The sequence below is a fragment of the Cervus elaphus genome, chromosome 16 (assembly GCF_910594005.1).
Source record: "Cervus elaphus chromosome 16, mCerEla1.1, whole genome shotgun sequence".
Classification (NCBI taxonomy): domain Eukaryota; kingdom Metazoa; phylum Chordata; class Mammalia; order Artiodactyla; family Cervidae; genus Cervus; species Cervus elaphus.
Genome location: NC_057830.1, coordinates 34,988,474 through 35,010,790, shown reverse-complemented (window position 1 = coordinate 35,010,790; position 22,317 = coordinate 34,988,474). Strand labels below are relative to the sequence as shown.

Here is a 22,317-nt window from a genome sequence, read left to right as displayed (position 1 = left end):
GATCTCATCCTCTGTCGTCCCCTTCTCCTCCTGCTTTCAATCTTTCCCAAGATCAGGGTCTTTTCAAATGAGTCAGCTCTCCGCATCAGGTGGCCAAAATATTGGAGTTTCAGCTTCAACATCAGTCCCACCAATGAACACCCAGGACTAATTTCCTTTAGGATGGACTGGTTGGATCTCCTTGCAGTCCAAGGGACTCTTAAGAGTCTTCTCCAACACCACAGTTCAAAAGCATCAATTCTTCGGTGCTCAGCTTTCACATCCATACATGACCACCAGAAAAACCATAGCCTTGACTAAACAGACCTTTGTTGACAAAGTAATGTTTCTGCTTTTTAATATGCTGTCTAGGTTTGTCATAACTTTCCTTCCAAGTGTTAGGTAGTTAGAATAGGAAAAAAAGAGTCCAGAATGGCGGTGGCTAAAAGACCTAGAAGGAAAAAGCCCGCAAAAATAGAACAAAGGAAGGTCTGAGGACTGGAGTGAGAACCTCAGGTAAAACAAACAACACTCCTGGCTGGCCCAATTTACATAGGACAGGCCCAGGGACAGAAAAACATACAAAAAGAGAAGCCAAAGCCCTCTTCTCTCTCTCTCCCCCACATGATGGGGCGCTCTTATCTTCGCGTCTTTGGATCCACGTGCTCTCACGCCTCGAAGATGGATTTTCCTGCTATTATCTAAATAAAATAGAGCTGTAATACTGAGCTGTAACACTGATTTATTTAAGAGCTATAACATGGTCCGTTCGAGACCTGAGAGGTATAACACGGTCTGTCCAAGACCTGAGAGCTGTGACCCGCCGAGGGGGCTTTAATGTCCGTCACTCCAAATTTTTGTTGTGATGAGACAAAGAACCGAGGAGCATACACTCGCCTGACACAAGGAATAAGCGTCTTTTAATTTCATGGCTGCAATCACCACCTGCAGTGATTCTGGAGCCTAAAAAACTAAAGTCAGCCACTGTTTCCCCATCTATTTGCCATGAAGTGATGGGACTGGATGCCATGGTCTTAGTTTTCTGAATGTTGAGCTTTAAGCCAACTTTTTCACTCTCTTCTTTCACTTTCATCAAGAGGCTCTTTAGTTCTTCTTCACTTTCTGCCATAAGAGTGGTGTCATCTGCATATCTGAGGTTATTGATATTTCTCCTGGCAATCTTGATTCCGGCTTGTGCTTCTTCCAGCCCAGGGTTTCTCATGATGTACTCTGCATATAAGTTAAATAAGCAGGGTGACAATATACAGCCTTGACGTACTCCTTTTCCTATTTGGAACCAGTCTGTTATTCCGTGTCTAGTTCTAACTGTAGCTTCCTGACCTGCATACAGGTTTCTGAAGAGGCAGGTCAGGTGGTCTGGTATTCCCATGTCTTGAAGAATTTTCCACAGTTTATTGTGATCCACATAGTCAAAGGCTTTGGCATAGTCAATAAAGCAAAAGTAGATGTTTTTCTGGAACTCTCTTGCTTTTTTGATGATCCAGTGAATGTTGGCAATTTGATCTCTGGTTCCTCTGCCTTTTCTAAATCCAGCTTGAACATCTGGAAGTTCACAGTTCACATATTGCTGAAGTCTGGCTTGGAGAATTTTGAGCATTACTTTACTAGCGTGTGAGATGAGTGCAATTGTGCAGTAGTTTGAGCATTCTTTGGCATTGCCTTTCTTAGGGATTGGAATGAAGACTGACCTTTTCCAGTCCTGTGGCCACTGCTGAGTTTTCCAAATTTGCTGACATATTGAGTGCAGCACTTTCACAGCATCATCTTTTAGGATTTGAAATAGCTCAACTGGAATTCCATGACCTCCACTAGCTTTGTTCGTAGTGATGCTTCCTAAGGCCCACTTGACTTCACATTCCAGGATGTCTGGCTCTAGGTGAGTGATCACACCATCATGATTATCTGGGTCGTGAAGACCTTTTTTGTATAGTTCTTCTGTGTATTCTTGCCACCTCTTCTTAATATCTTCTGCTTCTGTTAGGTGCATACCATTTCTGTCCTTTATTGAGCCCATCTTTGCATGAAATGTTCCCTTGGTATCTCTAATTTTCTTGAAGAGATCTCTAGTCTTTCCTAGTCTAGTGTTTCCTCTATTTCTTTGCAGTGATTGCTGAGGAAGGCTTTCTTATCTCTCCTATTCTTTGGACTCTGCATTCAAATGGATTAGATCTTTCCTTCTTTCAAAAGGCTGGCCTGCATGTATGCTGTGGGATATGTACCATGATTTAATCAACCCCCACTGATAGAGATTTATGTTGTTTGCTTTCTTTTCTTTCCCCCCTCATTATTATAATGTTACAGCTATTTATAACTACTATAATGTTATAATATTACATAATATTAGATATATATTTATTTATAACTATTATAATATCTTTATATACTTGTCTATTTCTTCAGTTTAATGTATTCCTAGAAGTGGGACTGCTGAGGGGGTCAGTGGTCTTGCACACATTGTATTGCCAGTTTCTTTCCAGAGAGGCTGTGATAATGTATGTCCTCATCAAAAGGGGTTTGAGGGGATACTCAGGTTTTGAAATCAGAAGACCTGGATTATATGGTTCTAAGGCCAGCTGGTTGTATGACCTTTGGCAAATTACCTTTCTTAACATCCCTTTACTTTCCAGGGCCAGTGTTAGAATTAAATGAAATAATGTATATAAAACGCTTTGCAGCATGCCTGACACCTATAGCAAATGGTAGTTCTTTGTTGCTCTGTCTTCGTTTACTTTGTTTCCATCTGGTCTAAAGGATTCATCAGTCCCAATTTCCTTGGCCACAGAAAGGAGCTTGGGATATTAACTAACTTGAGTTTTTCTAATCAACAGCAAGAGATATTGCCCTCTCACTGAGTCTGAATTTCCCAGGAAAGCTTTGCAGCCAATTTGCAGAGCTCTATCTTTAGTGACTAAATCACAAAGAGACAAACTCTCCACCTCTCAATGATCTTTCCTAGGATCTTAACCAGGCCACGCTTGCTCCCTAGGACACTGTGATCAGGCCATTTCCAGGGCTGGCCCCCCAGCTCTTCAAAACAGGATCCTACATTAAGCCCTGGAGGCTACAAAGGGCTCATGGAAAACGATAAGAGACAGCCCTTAAGACACATGCAGTCCGGGACACTGGGGAGTCCAGCTTGAATTCCCTTCCCTGTGTCCGTCCACAGTCTGACTCCTCTGGAACTGGATTATAGTTTCTTGGGGTTTTTAAGTTCCAAAAGTATGGGTTTAGGGTTGAAATTAACTAGTTACCCCGTGATAGAAGGTGCCCAGTGACAACTCTCCAAACTCCCAAAAGGGGGCAGTGTAGTGTTATGGTTAGGAGCATGGGCTTTGACTACACACCTGGGCTTGAAACAGGGCTTTGCCACTCATTACTGTGTGACCTTGGTCTCATTTGCCTTCTCTGAAGAGTAAGGGTGTACCCTTTTCACACTATTGAAAGGATGAAATTAAATGTCTCTCTGGTGGCAGACACACAGTTGTCATGAAAAGCAGGACACACATCTGGAGGGTGTATGGTTGAATATGATAGTCAGATAGGACATGGGGTTACCAAGTAAAAGAGACAAGAAGATTGAATCCATTTAGTTTATTCATTCATTCATTCATTCAGCAGGTATCTAGTGAGTGTTTACTATGTGTAAAAAACTTGTGAGGCACAGGAGGCAAAATGGGAAAAGATCCCTGGTCTGGAAGATTCCACATGTTGTGGGGCAACTAAGTCCATGTGCCACAACTACTGAAGCCTGTGCACTCTAGAGCCTGCGTTCTGCAAGAAGAGAAGTCACCACAATGAGAAGCCCCTGTACCGCAACTAGAGAGTAGCCTCCACTCCCCGCAACCAGAGAAAGCCTGCATGCAGCAATGAAGACCCAGGGCAGCCAGAAATTTAAAATAAATAAATTTTTTAAAGTGAAGCAAGGAGAAGGCCATTGACCAAGTCTAGAAGTTCAAGAGGAGCTCCCTGTGATGAAATTATAGCCGAGCTGAGATCTGAAGGATGTGTCAGAGTAACCAAAACAAGGTAGAAGGTGCATGGAAGGCATTCCAGGCAGAAGGAACAACAGGAGCAAAGGTCCTGCGGCAGAAGGGAGCCTCGGACGCCAGGGAAGTAGGGGAAAAGCCAGTGAGGCTGGGTGTGCTGATGGGGTTAATGTGGTATGAGACGAGCTGGAGACTGTCATGGCCTGTGTGCGGTTTGGAAAAGAATTTCCAGACATGAGGCAGAATAAGAAGAGAATAAAGTTTATCAGAGTGGGAGACGCTGTTAGAATAGCAGGCCAGCTCAAGGCAGAACCGACATTGAACAGGCATCCTTAGTCTAGGGTACAAGGAGTGGGATGGGGTACACCCAGGGTACAAGGTGCGGGATGCGGCCTTGTGGGTCATTTGCTGATTGGAGGAGGCACGTATACTGGGTGGGGGAAGAGTACGGCAAATACCTTCTCCCTGTGTGGAGTAGCAGGGGAGAGAGGTTACACTGCTCAGGGGACCTGAAATCCATTAGTAGCTACAACATGGGGCAGGGAGGGATGATAAGGGTCTGGTTTTCCCGTTCCTGCATTCCAAGACCCTCCTTGGTTTTATCTGCTCTTCCATCCTTGGGTCACCACAGAAACCAGACCACACAGGGCCTGTAGGCCACGTTAAGGGTTTGGGTATTTATAGCAAGCACAGGGGGAAGTCATTGAGCTGTAAGGTGCTGTACTGGGCATCCTTGCTACCTGGCAATGCTTTCCTCTGATACCTCCTTTCGGGGGGATGGAAAGGATAGGGCTCCCCACAATTCTTGCTGCAGCCATCCAAGAGAAAGGGACAAAGAAGTAATCTGCAATAGGTCTCTTGTCAAGAGAGCAACTGCACCTAGATCCACACTGCCCAGGGAAGAACTAGACATAGGAAGAATGTGAATAGGGGCATCCAAGGCTGTGAGACTCATCAGAAATTCTGTACTTGGTAGATGAGCTGTCACTACAAAGCTAATGTTTTCTGGCTACTGCGAAGCCAGCCTCCACTTCTCAGCTTTCCTGCACTATTCGATGCTCTTTTCTTTGTTTTAAATTTTTTTTTTTTTTTGCTACACCGTGTGGCATGTGGGATCTTAGTTCCCAGACCATGGGCCCCATGCGTTGGAAGTGAAGAGTCTTAACCACTGGACCACCAGGGAAGTCCCTATCAGATGTTCCTTTGCCTTTGGTGAGGCTCGGGTGGTGGAAGTGCAGCACGCCTGTGGGGGAGCAGGGCCCCGGGTGGTTCGGTCTGCAGGAAGTGGCTCTCGGGCCCTGTGTGCCTTCCTGGTTAGCCGGCTCGCAGTACCCGTGGTGCGTTCACTGGTTGTTGGGCGCACATGCGCACTCGGAAGTGCGTATCCTTACAGTCTCTCCTCCGTGAAGACGGGCACCCCGGAGTGAAGATTCAGGGCCGCGCAGAAATGCTAAAATCCCAGGAGGTGGCGGCTATGTTCTAGCCCTCAGAGGCTTTTGAACTTGGTTGGAATGAGAAAGGGGCCTGCCCATCCATCCCCTCCTCCTGCCTCTCCAGGCCCACAGTCCAGCTAAACAGGAAACCAGGCTTGGGTCCCTGCCAGGGCCCAGGCTGGGGCAGGAAGCTCAGGAAACCAGTGAGAAAGACCCTCTTTAGCATAAAAGAAGGCTGCTCAGAAATGCTTGGGAAGGTAAAATAAACCCGGCCAGTGCTGATCAGTCTCCCAGAGGAGGAGGGGACTGGAGCTGCTGCTACTTGCCAGCACGATCCAGTGTGGCCCTCACGGGACTCACAGAGGGCACCTAGGGGCTTCGTGAGGACAGACAGTGCTCTCTCAGTGAGGACAGACCCCAAGGAAGGACGCTCCCTCAGAACGCAGGTCCACAATGAAGCGGGCTGGGCACATGCGGTCTAAAGACATCCTGGGGCCATCTTGGGTTGATAAGGAAGGAAATGATGGCACAGGATAAGGGCAGTGGTAGAAAAAGGACCTAAAGAAGAAAGGGCTAGGGAAAGCTGTGGTATGTCTGGGGACAAAAGCAGAGAATTGACAGGGGTTCTCTGTTGTTCAAATGTGTAAAAAGCACCTGATGAAAGAATGGACTGAATCACACACAGAGAACAGATTTATGGTGGCCAAGGTGGGGGGAGGGTGGGAGAGGGATGGATTGGGAGTTCAGGACTAGCAGATGCAAACTATGATATATAGGATGGATAAACAACAAGGTCCTATTGCATAGCACAGGAAACTGCATTCATTATCCTATGATAAACCATAATGGAAAGGAATATGAAAAAGAATGTATGACTGAATCACTTTGCTGAGCAGCAGACCTTAACACAACATTGTAAATCAACTATATGTGCTTAGCTGCTGATTCATGTCCGACTCTTTGAGACTCTTTGGACTGTAGCCCTCTGTCCGTGGGACTCTCCAGGCAAGAATATTGGAGTGGGTTGCCCTGCCCTTCTCCAGGGGAATCTTCCCGACCCAGGGATCGAACTGGGGTCCTCTGCATTGTAGGCGGATTCTTTACCATCTGAGGCACAGGAGAAATCAACTATTTTTGAATTAAAATAAATTAAAAAGGAAAAATGGACTGAGGTGATAGCCATCAATGGCTGCTAAAAACATTAGGTGGAAGGCTGAAGAGGAACCTTTGTGATGGAGATATCAGGCTAACTACACCACTAATCAATTCGAACAACACAACACGGAGGACAGCCATGTGTCCAGTGCCTCCTGATATGATGCAATGGGATACAGAGCACCACCTTGGAAGTATCCTTCACAAAAAAGTTGGATTAGAATCTGATCGGACGTGGAGGTTTAATTACCACTCTGCAGAAATACCGGAGACAGAGGACTACAGATGAAATAATTATTGAAGGTAATCTAGTGGGTGGGTACAGATGAAACAAGACTAGCCCTAGTCTGATAATGATTTAAGTCGAGTGGTTCACTTTACCTTTTTCTCCACTTAATATGTGTTTGAAATTTTCCATGACAAAGTGTTTTAACATCTTTGAGAAAGTCTGCAGACTGGAAACTGCCTTCTTCTCCAGCCCACTGACCTGTGGGGAGAGTAGTTGCAACGTGGACTTTTTCAAATGTTTCCTGAAGCCTGAGAGTTGGCCTTTGAGAGCTGAAATGAAAGCAGGACTTCCTCCACTAATGTCAGTAGTGGGGTTCTCCAGGAAGGCCCCCTCCACCAACAGGACTATGCAACAGCCAGGGCTCGGAAGGCCAGGGGCAGAGCCTCCTCCAGCCCAAGCTCACTCAATAAAACCTGTTCTTGGAACCAGTGGCAGCACAGAGCACTTCCATCTCTCAGTTCAGTTCAGTTCGGTTGCTGTCGTGTCCGACTCTTTGCGACCCCATGGACTGCAGCACGCCAGGCTTCCCTGTCCATCACCAACTCCCGAAGCTTACTCAAACTCATGTCCATTGAGTCTTCCATCTCTAGCCTGGCCTAACCAGGGCCCTGCCAAGGAGGCCAAGGACTGTCCTCATTTGGTGATAAGAATAATAAACCATCTCCTCACCCTCTCCTGTAAAAATTCCCTTGGGAGGCATTGGCAAAAAATGGAAATCACCAGCCCTTTAATCACCATCAACCTTTAGATCAGAAATGATACAGTAATTTGCAGTTCATTTTCATATACATGATCTTATGTTTATTTTATAAATAGTTTAAAAGATTAGGAGCTTGGCCAAAGGTCATAACAACAGGGTTAGAGCTGGAATATGCCCGGCCAACTACCTACCAGGGCTGTGCACAGCTGCTGTCCTGAGGCCCATGCCCCTCACTAGCTCTCCCAGATCTCTACACATACACACTCCGCTCAAGGACACTCAGACCAATTCCTCTCCTGGAGTTCCCTAAGCCTGCCTGGTTGCTATAGCTCTGCCCCTGGCCAATGAAGGCTCTGAAACATGAAGTTTCGTCAGGAAGTTGACGGGGAGGCTGAGAGCTGAGCAAATCTTGGTTGCTGATGGGTTCTCTTTGTTGCCAGTGTTTTCTATCTTGAATATCATCCCCCAGCCTGGTCTCTCTCCCTGACTCCGTGTAATAATGTTCCCTCCTCTTCCCCAAACTACGTACCAGCCACCACCACCTTCCTACATCATGATCCCCATCATCCTCTAAGTTTATGACCTCCTCTGAGCCAGGGCTGGAAGCAGCAGATCTGCTGAGAGCAGAGAGGACTTTCTGGAAGCTGAAGTCCTCAGGGAACCCCTTCAGGATTTGCAGGAGGCCCAGTGGAGGTCCTTATTACCAGCTGCTGCAATTAATATGCCAACGTGACTGCTGGCTTTCACACCAGAGGCACGCCTGCCCCTGGACAGAATAGCTTGTAGCATTTGGTTTTTGTGCTAAGGAGAATGTGAATCCTATGCCTGACAGACAAAGAACTGGACATCGAGGTTGGCACTCTTCCCTTCCTCTAAGAGGTCCTTATATATACTTTTTCATCTCCAAGAGGATGCATGCAAGTCATCCAATGGTGGAAGACCCAGGTAGGAGTTCTTCATCAGCAGAACTAAGATTTTTGTTCACTAAATATTACACATCACAACTCTATTCATAGCTTTTCTAGCCTCACAACAAAGTGGGCAGCGTGATCATCAGCTGTGCCACCAACAGGGGAGTGGCTGGATTGACTCCCCCATGTTTCACTTTTTTTCAAATAAGTGCCCTTTAAATCTTTTTTTTTTTTTTTTTTTAAAGATTTAATTAACTTGTCTCTGGCTGTGCTGGGTCTTTTTTGCTGTGTGGGCATTTTTTCTCTAGTTGAGGCAAGCAGGGGCTACTCTCCAGTTGCAGTGCTCAGATTTCTCACTGTGGTGGCTTCTCTTGACGCACAGCACGGGCTCCAGGTGCTCCGGCTTCCACAGCTGTGGCTCACAGGTTCTAGAGTTCGGACTCAAGAGCTGTGGTGCATGGGCTTAGTTGCTCCACAGCATGTGGGATCTCCTCGGTCCAGGGACCATCCCATGTCCCCTGCATTGGCAGGCAGATTCTTTACCACTGAGTCACCAAGGAAGCCCCTAAATCTTTTTTTTTTTTAATTCACTTATTTGGCTCTGGTGGGTCTTAGTCATGGCATGTGGGCTTCTCCCTAGCTGTGGCGCTGCATGGGCTCAAGTGGGCTCAATAGTTGAGTAGCAGAGCCCCGTGGCCTGTGGGATCTTAAGTTCCTGGACCTTGAATCAAACCTGCGGCCCCTGTACTACAAGGCAGTGTCTTAACCACTGGACCACCAGGGAAGTCCTAGTGAGTCGCTCTCTGTCAGAGCACTCAAGCTCCTTCTCATCCTGTGGTATGAGCTCAAACATCACTTCCTCACGGGAGCCTCTCCTGACACCCCCAGTCTAAGGTGGGAAGCTTTATTATTCTCTCACGCTGCCTTGTTCCTGTCTGTTCTCTCTCTCTTGTCATAGTTTTCACTGTAATTTTGTTTGTGCATCTTATCTGTTTGACATCTCTCTTTCCCACTGGATTGCCAGTTCATAAAGGCAGGGCCCACGTTCACTTTATTTACCATATCATTCCTTGTGTCTGGTATGGTGTTTTGAATATAGCAGGTGCTCAAAAGCTATTTTTTGACTCACAAATGAGTGTCCCAATTCATGCATCCCCCTGAATCTCTCATAATTCCCTACATGTTCCATATACTCTGCTAATGAAGTCCCACCTAATCATCCCCCTCTGGGTCTCTCCTGCTCCCCTCCTTAGAATCACCTCACAACCTCCCCACTCTTACTCATTTTTAAAGGATGCAGCTATAGTCTTCTATAATTTTGTTTCATGAGAGCAAGTTTCTTCTTTGCCAAACTGTGAGCTTTGGGAGCAGAAGCTATCCATCCAAGAGTTAAAAATGGGGGGGGAGGCAGTTGGCGGTTGGGTGATGAGACTCACAATGCATCATAAGTGGACACTGCAAATCAGGATGTCATATGTATCAAGTTACATGCTAGAGGTTAGAGGCTTTGGGGATTGGTTGAGAACTCAGTATCAACAGTCAGGGAAGGCTTCCTGGGGAAGAACAGTTTATATGGATTTCTGAAGCATGGGAAAGAATGGAATAGGCCTAGAAGGAGAGGAGGGAGAATATTTAATAGGAGGGGAGGCCTTAAGATGCCAAGAGATGAAAGGAGGTGAAAAGAGGGCATTGCTGGACCTACTGGGACGAAAGTTGGCATGAGTGGTAGAAAGTATAGCCAGCTGGAAGGAAAAATAGTATAGGTGCCTTAAAAGCCAGCAGAGAAACTGAAGTTGATACAGAACTTAAGCTCCAGATTGTGAGGGAAATAACATGGGCCTGAGAGTCAGGATGCCTGAATTCTAGTCTCGGCCATGCCAACCACCAGCTGGGCAATGGCCAAGTCTATTTATCTTTGTGGAATTCTGCTGGCACATCTGTAATGTAGGCACAAATTATTTTCTCAATCTATTGCACAAGGTGGGGTTCAGGTGTTTTGGAAACATCTTTGCATCTACCTTGACAAGGAATCCAAGACAAGGATAAGACAACTGTATCCATAAACTTCACACAAAGACAATGGATTAAGGCCATGGGATAGGTAGAATGGAGAATTCACATCTTATTGAAGGAGAGGAAAGGATACATGAAAAACATGGTGTTTTTGATTGGCCCTGAAAGAGAGGAAAGATTAGAAACACATAATGACAGACAAATAGGAAAGTCCTGCTCATACTAAGCTCCACAGTGAATTTTGGGGGGCATGTTTATATTGCACACACTTAAGTCATGTTTAATGCTGGAATGTTGTTCCTAGCTCCTGCTCTACAGAGAGTGTGGCATTTTGCAAAGAGCGACGTGTCTTCTAGGTGCCTGGCTTCTGGCCCCACTTAGGAACTGCTGCCACAGAAAACACGAGGCATTGGAGTCCAGAGGCAGAAGCAAGTCCATGCTCCCGCCCAAAGGCCCTGGTTCCTCCCTGTGAAGCCACAGGTAATATGAAGTCTATCCATCTTTCCTTTAAACTCTAGTCCTTTAGGCATTTGAAAACCTTAAAATGCTTAATGCTTTTTTCTGAGACTGTTGCTGTTTCTGCTTTGTTTTTACCGGCCGAACAGCCTCAGTTCTTCCAGCTATTCCCACAGGACACGGTTTTGACTCCTTTCATTTTCAGTCCTTTCTTCTTTTGAAGGATAACATCAGCTGCAGATGCAGCATCTGGACGGCGCTGACCAGTACAGAGTAGGACTCTTGCCTCCTAGGACCTAAACCCCACAATTCTATAAACATAGCCTAATAGTACATTAGCTTGTCTGGCGGCTGCGTCACACAGTGGACTTCCATTAAGCATCTGTCCACATAGCACTAGCTCTCTCTGAAGGTCTACCCTAGTCTACCCACTCACACGCCCTCACTGAGGTTCCTATTTAAATTCCACATGTAAATTCCAAGGTGATGAATTCAGCGAGCTACATCTCTGAGCAAAGGAGTCATGTTACACACAGGAAGCATAGTTTCTACTAAGTATGAAACCACTACCTCACTAGCCCCCGTGGACTTTTATCTATATTAGCAGCCAGCCAGGCCTAAGATTTCACTGGAGGTTCTTGCCTTCGTTCTACATTACTAGGCAAAGGGCTACCCTATTTCAGATGTGTCCTAAGCTCAATACAACAGTAGGTACAGAGACTTCCCTGGTGGTCCAGTGGTTAAGATACTGCACTTCCACTGCAAGGGGCACAGGTCCAGTCCCTGGTCAGGGAAATAAGATCCCGCATGCCATGTGGTGGGGCCAAAACAAAAAAATAGGTACAGCTGTTAAACATGATCATAAAACTTCCACTGACAATAAAGAGAAGTACAGTAGCAGTATTTTGGGTGGTGGCAGCCCCACAGTTATCTGTACTGGTCAGATCCTAGGAGTGGGAAACTCAAAAGCGCCCACTGGAGCAGCTAGGATAACTACAGATTTGGAAACCAGAGTCCAGGAAAATGGTAGAAGAAACAAACAAAGCCTGTTTAGCTTGGGAAACAGAATGCTAAGGCTGTATAGCCCACGGTAGGGCCTCTCTCCTCCCATAACTGCTGGCTTAAGGATTTCCTCTTGGAGCTTACTACTTCTTGCTCCTTTGCTTATAATTTCATCTTTAGTGTGGCCAACCGCTTATGACATATTTATGAGATCTCTCTCTGAATCTGCCTCTCTTCCCTTCTTTTTTTTCTCTCTTCCCTGCTTATCTGCTCAGTAGAGTCAAGGTTATTCCCTCTTACATGGCCTATTTTCAAAGGATTGTTACCTTTATATCAAGTCAATACTTCAAAAACCCATGCTGAAGGTCAGGGTAGGAAAGATCAGTTTTCTCCATTCATTTCTTAAGGAGCCACATCCTAAGACTCCAGCGCTCAGTGAAACAGATTGCTAAACCGGCTACCATCTCCAGAACTCCTTTCCTTCACTGCTTGCCTAGGATGGCTATGACGATGCAAGGTTATGGCAAGCAGAACACTAGAGCTGATGTTTCCCCACTGAAGACTATGGCAGACACGAAAGCTCAACCAGCTCACTGTTTCTCTTTGAACCAGGACTTCGTCTCAGAATTCACCTTAACACATGCTCCAGGCAGCTGGTACTAATCAGTGGGCACTGGAATAAGGGGTGAACAGAACTGAGGCATGCAGCAGCTACACCACAGTTAAAAGTAAAATACTAAATGGGTAAAGTGTACAGGATATGAATTATGTCTCAGTGAAGCTGTCCAAAAAAGAAAAGTTAATGGTGAAAATGCTGGTTTCACCAAAGCAGCATTTAGTAGAGGGACTTGAAGGAAAGCAACACCACCCCCCTTAGCATTATCTTGAGAAAAAACTAGGCATTTGATATTTGCTTCCATATCTGACCAAAGTTCACTAAGAACTTCTTACTGATTGCAACAACTTCAGATCCCCACATAAAGCAGCCACATCCTATCAGAAACTAGCAGGAGGCAGAACAGTGTGGCTTATAAAACAGGCTCAGGAGAGCTTGGAAGAAGAGAAACCTAGACTCGATCAGAACAGAAACTAATTTCTTTTTTTATTTTTATTTTTATTTTTTTTCTTTTTTTAAAAAATTATTTATTTAATTTATTTATTTGTTCTGTGCCAGGTCTTAGCTGCGGTATGTGGGATCTAGTTCCCTGCAGGGATTGAACCTGGGTCCCCTGCATTGACAGCACAGAGTCTTAGCCATTGGACTGCCAGGGAAGTCACAGGACTAATTTCTAAGTCAGAGTTTCCCAAAGAGTATTCCACAAAAACACAATGGTTCTGCAAGATGTTAATAGATATAACAAAGAAAAAGTTCCATAGTTACATAAGCTTGAGAAACACCGGGTTAAACAAAGCTGGGAAGGTTTTTTTATTGCAGGGTTTCTCAGAGTCTTTAACATGCTAGCAAAAATAGTGATAGGATAGAGTGTATAGGTTCCCAACGGAATTTGTCTATAGACTCTTTTATCCCCCCATAAAGTATCTCAAAGGACCAATATTCCTAAGAATGTACTATAGGAAATGCTGGTCTGAGCCAGGCTTGCCTGAGAGCTTCACTAATTCCTTTGTAAGGATAAAACTGGAAATTAATATGGGAACTATAAATCATTTATAGTTTACACATAATTATGTTTAAGTTAACTACATTGTAAAATATATATGGTTCTCACACCACAGTTTGGGTGCAATTAATTCAATCAATCTTAGTTAAAGTACCCCTTCAGGTACTGTTCCAAATAAATAGATGGGGTGGACTCTGGTTAAGATAGCCAAGAGTCTGGTGATGAAAACAGGGAAAGCCAGGCCAGGAACCACAGTAGCTGGGCTCATTTCTGCTTGGGTGTAGCCTCTTGTCATACTTAATACTTCCTGGGGCTAGAATGGTCATTCAGAGAATACTCTTTATAGCCACTGTGTGTGTGTGTCTTAGTCGCTCAGTCATGTCTGACTCTTTGTGACCCCAGGGACTGTAGCCCACCAGACTCCTCTGTCCATGGAATTTTCCAGGCAAGAATGCTGGAGTGGGCTGCCATTTCCTCCTCTAGGGGCTCTTCCTGACCCAGGGCTGGAACCCATGTCTCCTTCATTGGCAAGAGGATTCTTTACCACTGAACCACCTGGGAAGCCCCCTTTATAGCCATTAGTCCCCTCTTACTTGTATACACACTCACATACATTATCATCATTACAGCAACTTAAAATTCACCCTCAAGAGACACAGCCATCTGATCCTCAATTTGACATCTCTGAATAACAACAACAAACACAAGTATATATTTGCTTGAACTGTTTCCTAAGAATGTAAAGTGTAGAGGGACCTTCTACAGCCCCCACCTACCCATTCCAGACCCTCTGGGCCTTCTTCCTAGACAACTTCCCGACTCCAGAGTCCCTCCCTAAAGCCAGGAGCTCATTCTGCTGCTCCAGGCCTCTGGATCACGTGCCAGTTTCTGAACTGCAGAGCCGAGCCAGATCCAGAGCTGCTCCCAGCTCTGCCTCCTTCCTTCCTTCCTTCCTCCCGCCCAGACTCCCGCCAGATTCCCACCAGAGACTCCTTAGGAAACAATGACTTGAGAGTCTGCTGAGCCACGCCTCTTGCTTCCTTCAACCAGCGCCTCTGGGTATCAGCCCTAAGCCTGATTCTCTGCTTCCTGCCTCCTCCGAGGCTTCCTGCACCAGTCCTTCTGGGTTCTGCTGGAAGCCAGGAAGCAGCTAAGCCAAGATGCTGAGTCTCAGGACTTCCCTGGTGGTCCAGTGGCTGAGACTCTGTACTCCCAATGCAGGGAACCTCGGTTCTACCCTTGGTCAGGGATCTAGATCCCACATACCACCACTAAGAGTTCACACGCCATAACTAAAGATCCCATGTGACACATCTAAGACCCAGCACAGCCTAACTAAATAAATATTTTAAAAAAGAAGCAGCTGAGTCTCCCATGTCCCCTTTCCAGACAAAAGGCTCCATCTGGCCTCTCAAAGAGGGTGGAGAGTCCCTGAAGCTGATCAGGTTCAAGTGAGGAAGGCTCTGCTCACTCTGAGCCATAGTCAGTCGAGGGCAGCAGGCAGCTGGGAGTTGGAAATGACTCAGCTTGTCTCCCAGCCACCATGGAGCCAGGTAACCTCCTGGTACCACATGCCCATCTGCAGAGGCTACACTAGGGGGTTTTGAGAAGCCAGCTCACCCTGGAGCAATCTCAACCCGGAAGTCTGCTACCCTGCCTGGAAGACAGCAGCCTGGGCGCTGCTCCAAAACCAGGTGCAGCTTTCCAGGCTGGTCTCAGAGAAGGAAGGTTATGACAGCCAAGGAACATCTGTATATATGTTCCTTTCCATTCTGACTCTTGCAAGTGAAGCAATAACTCATACAACTATTCTAGAAGAAATCAGTGAACCAGTCAGTCAGAAAACCAGAAGTTTGACCAGAATGATGGTAGAAGGCAAGGCAAGGCCAGAAACTGCAACATTAAACACTCTCACAACCAACAGAGAAATTTATTTTTCCTTTATCAAAGTGCTGCTGGGAAGAAAAAAATCGACCATGCTCCTCACTGCCACCAATTCACTTGCATCCATCAAAGCAGGTTACAGAGGGAAAGCATTCACTGGCAGATGAGTGCATTTCTCCATATCCTTTTGAGGCTCTGGGGCCAGTGTCACTCTGCTCTTCAGTTTTTCAGGACTCCTGGGTCCCCCATCACCCCAAGATTGCGGCTTCAGCAGCAAAGCAGAGGAAAAGCAGTCTTCCCCCATACGAGCAGTTTCTGAAGCCAAGACGTACACAGACCCTTCAAATTTCCCTGGGTGGCGATGGTACCTCTTTGCCATCCAGATATCCATGCCAGAAACCTGGGAGTCATCCTTGACTCCCTACCTCTCCACTCTACCTCCAAACAGGTACTGTATTTGTATATATGTTCCTTCCTCTCCTTCTGCTTTAGTGTAGGCATTCATCATTTCTTGCCTAGATTATTATTGTGTGTGTTAGTCACTCAGTTGTATCTGACTCTGCAACCCCATAGACTGCAGCCCGCCAGGCTCCTCTGTTCATGGAATTATCCAGGTAAGAATACTGGAGTGGGTAGCCATTCCCTTCTCCAGGGGATCTTCCCAATCCAGGGACTGAACCTCGATCTCCTGCATTGCAGGCAGATTCTTTACTGTCTGAGCCACCGGGGAAGCCCAGATTATTATTGTACCCAGCTTCATATTAGTTTCCCAACCTCCATTCTCACCTTTTCCAGTCTCTCAACCACTGCAGGAGTGACAGTCCTAAATTCAAATTTGGTCATGTTATTTCCTTAACTATAAGCCTTCATTTATTCAAATGCATCCTTTTGATCCTTCCTTTATGCTCTTTACCTGGAACTCTTGTCCTCACCTCCTCATGTTGACAAATATGCCAATATTGACAATATCGCCAAGTTTCTGGTCCTCTCCTAAGAGCCCATTCAGCAATGTCTCCTCTGTGACGCCTTCTCTGACCACTAGATGAGAGGCCTTGGTGAACCTGGTTCTTACTTCTTACAGGGTTCATTACCCTGAGTGCCTCGATCTGCCTTGACTGTGTATATCCATCTCTGGAGCAAGAGGGTGTGCTACTGAGCCCAGCACAACATTTAGCAGAAAGCAGGTTGTTAGTGTTTGTTGACTGAGGAGGTGAGGAATAGGGAGGAGCTGCAGGTCTGAGCAAACCTGATCCTCACTTTGCAATATAGGAAGAGAGAGAAGGGTGTGCCTCTTTCAGAGCCTGAGAAATGCTCCTGGGTCATGAGCTATGTGGACCACTAGGAGAATCCACCCTTAAACTGAAGAGTCATCTTCCTATGGATATAAGGAGGTGACCTAAGGTGCCCCAACCACAGGATATATGTAGGTCGATTTTCCATGGTGGCTTCTTGCTAGCTTTACAATGTTCCCTCTGCCACTTTCAGGAGCTGCGGTGGCCCACCCGTTAAATTAATGTCCTGACCATCCCCACCCCTGAGTGCCAGGAGTCAGGAGGAGTCTGAAACTCTTTTCCAATCTCATGTGGTCAAAGGGTCAGAACCTCAGCATTCCCCCTCGGAGGTATCCCTCTTTTCCAGGAATGCCCTCCATTGATTTCCACCCTTTCCTAACAAGTATCTAAAACCTCGCTGCAGCCATTTGAGCCCAGCCTTCTCCTGGCCACCCCCTAGACAGATCTTACTTATCTTTATCTGTAAAGTACCAGGAACTGAGCATATGCTCATGAACTAAACAAATGTGTTCATGGATAACCTGGGTTTCAGTGAGGCTAGACTAGTATTTCTCTCAAGTGCATAGAGACCCCACCTGGTGCCGTATGTGCCACCACCCCCCACCCTTTTTTTTCACCAAATCTCTTCCTCTCCAATTACAGTCAAAGAGAAGACATATAAACTGTGAGGCTGTACCAACCAGCCCAGCAGACAGACAATAGGGCCAGAGAGCCTGTCCCTGCTGCTGATACAAACGATAGCCAAAATTCAACCCACCTGCTCAACAGTGAACTGCGGACAGCTGGGAGCCTCTCTAGATCACTGCAGTGTGTGGCTTGGCCACAGAACTGACATACAAGGTGTGTCTGTCCCTGTCAGTTTCTTGGGGGAAAATCTGTGCTCAGAAACACTCAGAAGTGTCTAGGAGATAGACGTAGCAGGAGAGGAACCCAGGGACTAGGCCTCCAAGAGGAGCTGTCATTCCTTTCACAAAGAGACAGAAAGAGAGCGTGTGGAGCTCTCAGGGCTGGGCCCAGGCCTGGTTCAGCTGCAGAGACGCAGCCACGCCAATTAAACAACTGGTGTGATGAGGAAAGGAGGGAGGGGACTCCCTTCAGGCAAATTCCCACCCGGGACAGGAGGCACCTGCAGCTGTGGCAACAGCAGCACCAACAACAGAACAGGGACCTCTTCCTCTTCCTCCCACAGAGAACTAATGCTTAAATTAGCACCTTGGAAACACCCAGCTCTGCGGGCTGCGCTTTTTCTCCCAGCTCCTGTCAGTCCCCTAGGCCTCCTATTCAAGGGCAAGTTTCTCTTTCAAGTAAAATTGAAAAGATGTTTTCCATCTAGAGTTCATCTTTCCAAGTAAGGAATGGCCCCTGGAATCTTCCAGCCACTTTAGGGTGGGATAGGGTTATTTGCTGATCAAACCCATGTGACAGGCTACTATCAGTAAGTTCAGCTTGGTCCTGAAGGGGCAATGATACTGACACCAGTATTGCCCTGTTTCCCTCAGGATTTAAGGAGACAGCCCCCACTCTGCCTTCAGAGGGCCTCACCCTGAGGGGGGTGAGCATGAACAGTAACTTCTGTGGAACTGTGAGCTCCAGAAGTCAGGGCTATATCTGTATTGCTAACCACTGTGTCCCTAGTACCTAGCGCAGTACCTGGAATAGAGCTGGTGCTCACCAAGTATTTGGTGAATGAATTTGCTGGAACAATGACATCAGGACGTTATGATATTCTTTGGAAGAGCAAGGAATTATTATTTAAAGAAATAGTTTGTCTTCACTTCATAAATGAGAAAACTGAGTCCAGAGAAGAGAGATTTCCTAGAGGTCTCAATAAATAATGGCAAAAAATGAACTAGGTCACAGCTGAGTCTTAGACCCTGGTTTTCATGGTCTATCCAAACACCCCTAAAGAGCTACTCTGCTCTTCTCTTCTGCAGTATGCCATCTTGATTCCTTACGCCCTGAAATGAAGACTCTTAGGGAAACTCCACACAAGATTCTATTGGTCTCAGTAGCACAGAGAGCACTTAAGGAGTTCTGTGAGTGCGTGCATGCGTGCTAAGTCGCTTCAGTTGTGTCCAACTCTTTGCAACCCCATGGACTGTAGCCCACCAGGCTCCTCTGTTCATGGGGATTCTCCAGGCAAGAACACTGAAGTGGGTTGCCATGCCCTTCTCCAGGGATCAAACCTGTGTCTCATGTCTTCTGGATTGGCAGGCAGGTTCTATACCACTAGCGCCACCTGGGAAGCTGAAGGAGTTCTAGGAATCTTCAACTTTGATGTGGGAACAGAGATGGGGAGGTAGAGACATGCGGGGCAATGGCTATGATCCCTAAATGGGGGATGACTGTATTGCTGTTTCCATAAGATTCAGCCTCAACAAAGTATCCTCTCGCAGAGAAGTGCTCCTTTAGACTTGGAGAAGAGTCCAAGCTGACTGCCTGCCTCCTTGCCAGAAGCACTTCTACTCTGGAGCCACATAGACCAGAAGCAGTTCAGAAGTCTTCTGAGGCCACTACTCACTCAAACAAACCATCGTTGATAACTTCATTCAACAACGGAGGCATCAGGGACAACCGGGTAGCCTGGCGACCCCTTCCTTCTCCCCGCTCCCTGGAAAACAGCTATTGCCTCCCATCTTAGGAACCCCAGATAGGAGGCAAGCACGAACTCATTGCTCTCTTCTGATGCCTTGGATCTCTTCCTCTGCTCCTTCACCTGCTCTTTTTGATTCTTGCTTAGATAAGAACTGGAAGGGCAGTTTAGGTTGACAAGCCAGGTTGGCTGGAAGGATAATCCATAAAGGAACATTCTCTTAGCCCAGCCTGAAGTTCTTCAGGTTCATGGTACAGACTTCTTACCAGGATTTTCTGGCCCTCAAACGACCCAACAACGGCATCAGGCTAGGAAAGAAGTCCATGAGCATATCTTTCCCCCGTTTAATATTGTACACTTCTGTAGAACTTCTCTGTCTGGGCTTCTAGAACTGTCTAAATCATCAGGAAAGGGGGAAAAAAAGACACATCTCCTGCCAGGTGGCCTCTAATGATTCCTCTACCATCTCCAAAAGGTGTGGCTTAGAGTAGGTCACGGGTCCTGCCAAGGTCTGTCTTGGCTGCTGTAACCGACACATTACTTGCTCAGAATGCCACAAAGCACGTCTGTCAGCCAGGGGCGGGGTGGGGGTGGGGGGCAAAGGTAGACTCTGTTCCTCACCTTCACTTAACACAGAGGGGAGAGGGTTAGGAAGCCTAGAGCTTCAAGACTTGGAGAGCTCTGTTCAGCTCCAGCTGAGCTCAGAGAATACCGCACCCACATCTTCAGATTCTCGGCCTGCCTTGCCTCCTTCCAGCTCCCACCCGGACTCCAAGTGGGGAAGAAGGAAAAGCAAAGCTAACAGAGCCGAGGCACTCCCCGCCTTCTCTCTCTCCCTATACCAGTGGGAGAGACGCCGCCGCTAGGCCTCAGCGTGTCTCCCCGGGCAAATGTACAAGCCAGTCAGGTATACACGGGGAGCCGACGCCAGTGGGAATGGTCTCCCCCAGCCCAGCCTCCGTGCACGGCCCTCCCCCTTCCATCCCCTCCGCGCCGGCAGCGATGACATCATTCTTCCCTGACTCCCGGACCGCGGGCAGGATCGGAGCCCAGCAAGGACTCCCAGCACGCAGGCCTAGGATGCTCGGGGTTCTTCCGAACCGGTGGGCACAGGCGGCTCCTGTGCGGCCCCGCCCCCTCTCCCGCCGGTTCCGAGCTCTCTCATCTGAGCCCTGGATTCTCCATCTCGCCGCCGTGCTCTCTTCTTCCCGGCTCCTGCATCCCCAGCCTAGATTGCGTGCACTCTTCTCCGGAGAAGAACCGAATTCCCGGGTCCTGCACGGACACCGTCCCCCTACGGGTCCTCGGCCCGGGCCCCGCGTTCCCACCCATTGCCAGTGAACTGTCTGGCAGGCCCCTCCTCCTCTACAAACCTATCCGCGTCCCTCAGACTGACTGCTCCTGGCCCCCTCCCCCGCTCTGAGCATCACAGGCCTCTAAGGTCTAAACGCCTCCCTACCTCCCATCTTCGCCCCCTGGGCCTGCCACCGGCGGTCCCCCGTGACAGTTCCCTTCCTTTCCCCGCTATGGGCCTCCACTAACGTTGTGCACCACTGTGCCCCCGCTCGGTTCCATCCGACGGCGATCCCCCGGCCTGTCTCCGCTGACAGTGCTCTCCGCCCTTATAGGCCTCTTTGCTGTCATCCCACATATTCTCCCACGGTTTTCTCGTCCTACAAGTCCCCCTCCCCCGGCGATGCGTTTTCTTGGCTCTCTACCCCATCCGAGGCGTCCGCACAGTCCCCAAGGCTTGACTCCCTCCCTCCCCCTCCGGCAGCGCCCCCTCCCGGCCCTGGCCTGCCCGCCGCCCGCCCCCTCACCAGCGGCTGCATCTCCGAGTGCGCGGTGGGCACCTGGAACCGGTCGATCTCCTCCATCATGGTGCCGGCGGGCGAGCGGGCCGGGGGCCGGGCGCGGCCGGGGACGCCGACGGGGACCGCGCGGGGCGGCGGCCCCAGGTGCCGGGTGGGTGGTGCAGACTAGGCCGCCCCGGACCAGTCGGGCAGACGGAGGGTTGGGCGCGGGGCAGGAGATCTGCAGGCGGGCTGAGGCCGGCGTGGCTCCGTCGGCTTGCCTAGCGCTACAGCGTCAGTGGCCCGGCAAAGCCGCAGGTCTTGCCTCGCCTCCTCCTCCGCCGCCGCCTCCTGTCAGCAGCTCAGCCACTGCGGTGACTCGGCAACTCCACTTCCGGGTCCGGGACACCGCCTGAATCTTGCATTATTCATGAGGAGGCGGTGTCTGGAGCCCGAGCCCCTCCCGCATGCAGGAGTTCTAGTGGCGGGGCCGCCGGTCGTCCTGCCTCAGGGGGCGGGGCCTGGTGGAGCCGGTGGTTCCCCGCGCGCCCAGCCCCGCCTTCCCCTCGAGCCGGGAGGGGGCTTCGGAGGCGCCTGCGCCTTGGCTGCTGGTTAGTTGCTGGGTAACCGCGTCGAGGGAGGAGACGATTCCCTTCTGCAAGGGCGCGGAGGACCCACAACGTCGGCTGTCCCCAAAGAACCCCTGAGGCTGGGAATTGAAGTGAAAGAGAAGCTGGATTTTCTGTGCATCTTTGAGGGGACGGACAAACTTCTTGTCCTCAGGCAGAGGAGCGTTTTGTAGGCTCTCCAAGTGTTGAGGTGCTTCCTGCTTCTTCAAAGATGCCCCACAAACAACCGCCTCCTCGTAAGCAGGTAACACACCTCGACCTGCTCTGTCTTGATGACCTCTGACCTTCGCTGCCAGTGATCATCCCTCTTCTACTGATGCTTCATCTTCCTATCCTTGTTGACTTTCTCCCTGTGACTCCTCGCCTGTGTTCCCAGTGACCTCTGACGCGGTCACTGCTCTCTCCCACTAATCCTAGCCTCCTCTCCCACACTGCCCCGATCCGCTGTGTCCTACCACTCTTTCACTTGTCCTCTCACCATTCCATTCCCTCACTCCATGACCCGTCCTGACCAGCCCATCCTCCTTAAGCCCCCACCCCCTCTCTTACCAATATGTCCCTC

At 48.4% G+C, this 22,317-nt stretch overlaps 2 protein-coding genes across 8 annotated transcripts in view; one reads left to right on the top strand and one right to left on the bottom strand.

The window, feature by feature from the left end:
- Positions 1–21,519, bottom strand: part of FAM219A (family with sequence similarity 219 member A) — a 60,395-nt gene extending 38,876 nt beyond the window's left edge. For 4 of the 7 annotated variants that reach the window (XM_043927518.1, XM_043927519.1, XM_043927522.1 and 1 more), the window contains exon 1: positions 21,154–21,519. In XM_043927518.1, the coding sequence (XP_043783453.1) occupies positions 21,154–21,213 (60 nt within the window). In that variant the 5' untranslated portion in view covers positions 21,214–21,519. The remainder of the gene's footprint in view (positions 1–21,153) is intronic. The other 3 variants (XM_043927520.1, XM_043927521.1, XM_043927524.1) reach the window with 1 other exon arrangement.
- Positions 21,520–21,678: 159 nt separating this feature from the next.
- DNAI1 (dynein axonemal intermediate chain 1) overlaps positions 21,679–22,317 on the top strand; it is a 67,486-nt gene continuing 66,847 nt past the window's right edge. Inside the window, exon 1 of the mRNA XM_043870526.1 lies at positions 21,679–21,999. Within this exon, the coding sequence (XP_043726461.1) occupies positions 21,967–21,999 (33 nt within the window). The 5' untranslated portion in view covers positions 21,679–21,966. The remainder of the gene's footprint in view (positions 22,000–22,317) is intronic.